This window comes from Palaemon carinicauda, chromosome 23 (assembly GCF_036898095.1).
Source record: "Palaemon carinicauda isolate YSFRI2023 chromosome 23, ASM3689809v2, whole genome shotgun sequence".
In the NCBI taxonomy this organism is placed as follows: Eukaryota; Metazoa; Arthropoda; class Malacostraca; order Decapoda; family Palaemonidae; genus Palaemon; species Palaemon carinicauda.
The window spans coordinates 93,461,940-93,467,939 of NC_090747.1; the positions used below are offsets into that span (position 1 = coordinate 93,461,940).

At 36.0% G+C, this 6,000-nt stretch overlaps 1 protein-coding gene across 2 annotated transcripts in view; it reads left to right on the forward strand.

Moving 5' to 3' along the window:
- Positions 1-5,496, forward strand: part of LOC137617249 (zinc finger and BTB domain-containing protein 24-like) — a 64,087-nt gene extending 58,591 nt beyond the window's left edge. For both annotated transcript variants that reach the window (XM_068347218.1, XM_068347219.1), the window contains exons 8-9: positions 1,540-1,657; positions 4,826-5,496. In XM_068347218.1, the coding sequence (XP_068203319.1) occupies positions 1,540-1,657; positions 4,826-5,070 (363 nt within the window). In that variant the 3' untranslated portion in view covers positions 5,071-5,496. The remainder of the gene's footprint in view (positions 1-1,539; positions 1,658-4,825) is intronic.
- The last annotated feature ends 504 nt before the right edge of the window (positions 5,497-6,000 follow it).

A 6,000-nucleotide genomic window follows, 5' to 3' on the forward strand; every position in this document is an offset into this window, starting at 1 on the left:
GTGCCACAGCCCACCCTCCCCCGTTATACACCACAGATGAAGCTTCATAACGCTGAATCCCCTACTGCTGCTACCTCTGCCCCCTGTGGCTGGGGGGGGGGCATAAAATCAATTAGAATAGCGCCAATGTATCCCTGTGTGTCGTAAGAGGCGACTAAAAGGGACGGTTCGAGGGGGCAGGGAACTCCCTCTCCTGTATTATATACTACTGTGAGACATCCCTTGATAGCACTTAGGATTACTGGAGCACTCTGGAATGTCGTGTCTTGGAAGACTATTTAAGCACCCATGATTGTTGATTCTTAAGAGGATCAGAGCATCCTTCATCTTCATTTGTGGAGGTTATTCATCAAGTAGCTATATTTGAATTAGTACCGCAGTGTTGGGCATCCATTACACCAGGTTGATGGAGTTGAAAAGTATAATTTTAGTTTATTCTACTATTTATTTTCTTGTTGCTGTCTTAGGAGTTTATCTTTCATAGCTGGATTGGTTTGGTTATTACAATGTCTGGAAAATCTTACATGCCAACGTGACCATTGAGAATTTGTCATTTGTTCCAAACTTTTCCAAAAGATCGAAACAACTCTTACCATTTACTGTTTTATAACAAACTTCACCATCCCCTCCTTGTCTTTCCTCATTATCAAAGACAAAATTGCATGCTCTGTCCAGGTGGAAAATCAGGCTATACCTATACGGTAGCATAGCAATCACTTCAAGGATTACATTTCTGTTTGGTACTTTTCCTCTGAGGTGGGCATAACTGAATATTAACATAAAGTCAAGTTAGGTAAGTTTCTTGATGCCTAACAGCAAAACAGTTCGAAGTATGAGTCACCAGTCAAGTACACTCATAAATTTTACACAAATAGTGTGTCTCGTGCTTACTGATACTGTACAGGTAATAATGATGGGACATGATACCAATAGAACAGGATAGAAAACTTTGATCGCCAAGCATCTTACCTTTTCAATTTGAAAACTTATAAGTGCCTTGCTCTAGATTCCTGAGGTTTCAGAATATACCAGTAACAAACATTTAAACTATTCATAGAATTAGTTTCTGACTCCTTAGAATCACATAGTACAGTGTTGGATCGTAATGGGTTAAGACATTCAGTATTTTGATTGCCCTCATAAATAGGTATTGATGGATACATATAATTATTGAATTTTTAATGCAACAAATAAATTTTTTTTTTTTTACATAAGAATAAGGCTTCATATTAACCTCTTAATCATATATTAAGGGCCCTCCTATCAGCCTCTTTTGATACTGCTGCCTTGCATATACTTTCCATAAGAAGTAAGAATGTTGGTCAATATTCATTTAAGGATCAAGAGGGTATGTATATGGTGAGATTACCTTCATCCTATACCGGGCAGACGACAAACTAGCATTCTTGGGAACACTGCTAACTAATGCTAGGTATACAAATGATTCATGGTTTTCTTTGAATTTTGGGTTTAACATTATTGGAAAGGAAGTCTTGACAGTTAACCTAGCCTATCACTCATTTTACATTATTTTTGCAGGACCGATTAAATGAACATGAGAAACTTCACTCAGGAGAAGCTCCTTACACTTGCGATGAATGTGGAAAAAACTTTGCCCGGAGAGATAACTTGAATGTGCATAAACGCACACATACAGGTATGTACCTCATTTCAGTACTATTTTTCCTCCCTCTTTTGTCACATGTCTTTGATATTGCAACTTCAAATTTCAGTATCTCCTAGTGAAAAAAAAAATTTATATGAACTTGGTATCGTTATTATGCTGGATGGGAAAGGTAAGAAATAAACCTCAAAACATTAAAGTTACAATCAGAGTAATTTAGTAAAATTGCAAAAAGAAAATTATTAAATTTTGTTGTAAATTTGCATGATATAACAATGAATACTATGGCAGTAAATTCTTAGAACATTAATTAAAATAATGCGTATATCCATTTTGTTATCAATGAGTGTCTGTAGATTACTTTCAACATATATTGTAAAGCTTTTGTTTGGATATTGTTTCATTCCATCTCCAGCAGAATGCAATGTGGAACTCACTCCCTTGCATTTGAAAAGTTTAGTGGTTATAAGAGTAACTTGAAAGATAATTCTGTTATCTATTGACCCTTTTACCCAGATGGGTGGTGCACTAGTGACCAGTTTATTATAGAGGAAATGAGATTGATTCAGAAAAATAAGGGATATTTTAATTCAAATGAGGCTTTTAGTATGGTACAAATCAGAATTAAAGAAAAATTGGTTATTCATAGAAAATGTCAATCTTTCTTTTGCTGTTCAAATAACTCAGGACACTAGCCTTTTGGAGTCTTGAAGACAGAAGGAACAGAGTAGCATAGAGTGACTATTCAACAATGCTTAGTTATGAATATCAGGGGGTCAATAGCTAATCTGTCCATATTATTACCAAAATTAGATCTGACACAGGAAGAACTAGGGGTAGAGCGAGTCTAAATTGGAACTTGGGCAGGAGGTAAAGCGTAGAAGTTCCCAACTTAAAAAAAAAAACTTATGTATATACTGTAGATGGTCCATTGAGTTTCTTTCTCTGTTTACTTTGAACCGTTGAACACCCAGAGACTAAGATTTTCTACTTTTTCCATGTAATGAAAGGTGTAGATATCAACTATCCATTGGGTTACTGATGCCTAGAACTATGGAGCACTCTCTCTTTGATAATGATTAGGTGTGTGTGGAAAAAGAGTGAAAAACATCTGCTGTTTGTGAACATTTATCTGTTGTTTGTAAGTAAATCCCATCCCTTATAAACAATATTTGTGAGGTAAAAAATGGCAAAAGTGCAACTTGATATTTCTACTTATATGCATGATGGCTGGATATCAGTTTTGCTTCTGAAAGCCTTGATATTATGCATAGTCACTATCACATGACTACAAGTTGCTTCTAAGCTGTCAAAATATGCATACAAGAAACCTATTACAGCCAGGGTAAGAGTTATTAAAAAGATGCTTCCTTTCCTAATGTGTAGATACAGTAATTAGGGCTGGAACCGATTTCTTTAAGGGCCTGATCAACTTGGTGTCAACTGGCACATACCTGGTAAGAAAAATAATTCACCTTGCTGGATAGCAAAGATTAAACAAGGAAAGTGGTTGGGGTATAGAACTGAGAACCAGCCATTTGGCTTCTCTCCCATGAAATTTAGAGGAAACAAGATAGTTACCTGAAACAAACCACAGGAATGCAACAGAGCATCCAGCTTACTCATACTTTCAAGATCCAAAAGCTAACATGAAGCCAATCTTTATCCTAAAGTGCAAAACAGGAGCCACTTTGAGAAATTTGCCTATAGAGTGCTAAAGATGGTATGAGTTTGGTAGCTACTGCCTGTCAATGGTTCATATCTACGTATGGTTAAAAATTCTTTGTTACCTGTACTGCTTGTATGACTTAAGGATTTCAGAAGGCACATGTCTACGATTCATTAAAACTGCAAATAAAGGGTTCAATGTGATAGATTGGTTTTTATGAAGAAATACTTTAATTAAAGAAAAAAAGATAGATGCATTAAAATCAAATTCTTGCTTATATGTTGTACAGTCAGCCCTCCTTATTCGCAGGGGGTTAGATAACAGAGACAGGCACAAAGAACAAGAATCCTTGAATACTTGCTGCCCTTTGGTGAGATAACTCCAAACCCTACCAACTCACTGCCCATTGCCTATGCAGGGTTGAATAACACCAAGTACTGCTAATATTGCTTTTACTTGGTCTCTATCACAGTATAAGTATTGTGTAATTGAATGAAGATATTTCAGTAAGTGTACAGTACATGTGGACATGTGTAGACTATGTACTGGACACAGTAAGGCTACGGTACAGTACAGTACGTAACAGTAGTCATTGGGACACTTAGCAACAAAACACTGTTGTTCGTATCTAATGTAACACTTGCTGATACTGTATTGTATATTTCTGTAATATATATAAAGTACTATCACTACAGTATGGCTTAACTTTTCATTCAGACAACTCATACTGTGTGGCAACTCACCGCACACGTAGCCTACATTTACATATTGTAGAGTATACTGTAGTAGTAATTTATGTATGTTACTGTACAGTATATTGTAGTTAATAAATAATGCTATACATTACTGTAATACATAATGATACTGTATTTAAGATTTACTATGTCTACATATTTTATACAAAGATCACTAATCATTTTCATTCGAAGTTCTATCCATTACTGAAGTATGAGGCAACTTCTGATGCATCGTCTCTTGCACAGTACTGTAAAGAATTACACATCTACAGTATGTTGTCCAGTAAATATAAACAATGTACAGGAGTGTGTACTTCTGTACTGTATACAAATACCGTACATCACTTTTTTACATGAAAACGTGATTCTGCTCAAAAAAGACCGAAGCAGGAGATGCACATTCAAAAAAAGAATGCAAGACTGAGGCCGAGTCAGATGGAGATGAGACGTGCTTGGCGGATTGGGGAGTGGGCTGAAGCGAGCCGGGTGCTAAGGCGTACAGGGTGTTTGAAATTATCGTGCCTCGAGAGTACTTCGCGCCATGGTGCAAAAGAGCGAGGGCTGTTTGAAATTGTTGCATTGCGGGAGCACTTCTCACAAACCTGCAAATATGTGAATTTTTGTTTAATAGGTTATACAGTTCTCTGTCTCGTGAATTCATGAAGAAAGAACCTGCAGATAAGGAGGGCTGACTGTATAGACTGGATTTACTGGTTTTTATTTGTTTGTTTAATATTACTATTTAAGAATGGATAAGTATGTTTGCATAAAATTATCGCCTCGTTTTCTTTGAAGGTGAGCGTCCGTATTCATGTGAAGTCTGCGGCAAGACATTTTCTCGGAAAGAATACATCAACGAACACATGGCAGTCCATTCTGATTACAAAAGATTTTCGTGCCTGTGGTGCAGCAAGGAGTTCAAACACAAACAAAGTTTGCGTCACCATATGAAAAGTGCTCACGACAGTGTCAAAGCTGAACCAGAGTCCGAGATGGGTTCTGCATCTTTGCAAGTTAGCCTCAAGGAGGAGAGCACCTGAGAATTTTATTTCATGTTATTTGTTGAATTTTTTTGGTCCCAAATGTAGATTTATAAGTTGTTGAGTATATTTTGAGACATTTATAGATTTATAAGATAGTCTACAGCTTACGCACAGGAGAGCTAGGGAAGCTTATAGCTATTTTTGGAGCTGTAAGTGCACTGATATTCTTACTACTTTAAGTTTTATAGTAACAAAGAAAACTACTTGCTCAAATTATTCAGATAAAATCAAAAACTTGTTATACTGTGACTTAGCAATTATGTTTATGAGAGTTTATTGTTAATTGATTCACATGTGTCATTTCATAAACTTTAAAAGTCAATTTTAGTCAGTGTTAATTATATTAAGTCTTGATATAGATATAATGAATCTCTTCAAATCGGTATCATGTTAATTATATTTAAAATTAAAAAAGACTTTGATTGACAATTTTTTAAAACCTGTTAGTATTTTAGGTCTATTGCTACTAGATATATTATTTTGTTGGTGGCCATTTTATAAGGTGGAGAAAAAAAGTACCCATGTGTAGAATGTAAAAGGGTTGGCATACACCCTCCAAGTAATTTTCAGTTCTGCACTTTAGTAACATGTTATTGTTCTGAATACTTTTTGTTCCTACGGGAGTACAAACCTTTTGTCTTTTAAAATAGGGAAATATCTTCAGCAGAACTGGAACAGCCATTGAGTTTGATAACGAGGTAGATAACAACAGGTGTTGCCCGCATGCGAGTAGCCCTGCCCACCTACCTTTTAAAGTCTCTTCACTTTTGTCTTCGGCCATAACGAGTGCGGATTTACTGTTAAGTCCTTCATGTGTAGCATGGAATGGAGCAGGGTTGCAAGTACATTGGATACTTCTTCAGTTAATGACATACTGGTGATAAATACCATTTCTACTTAAGGGCATAATTGTCAAAATAATCTCCT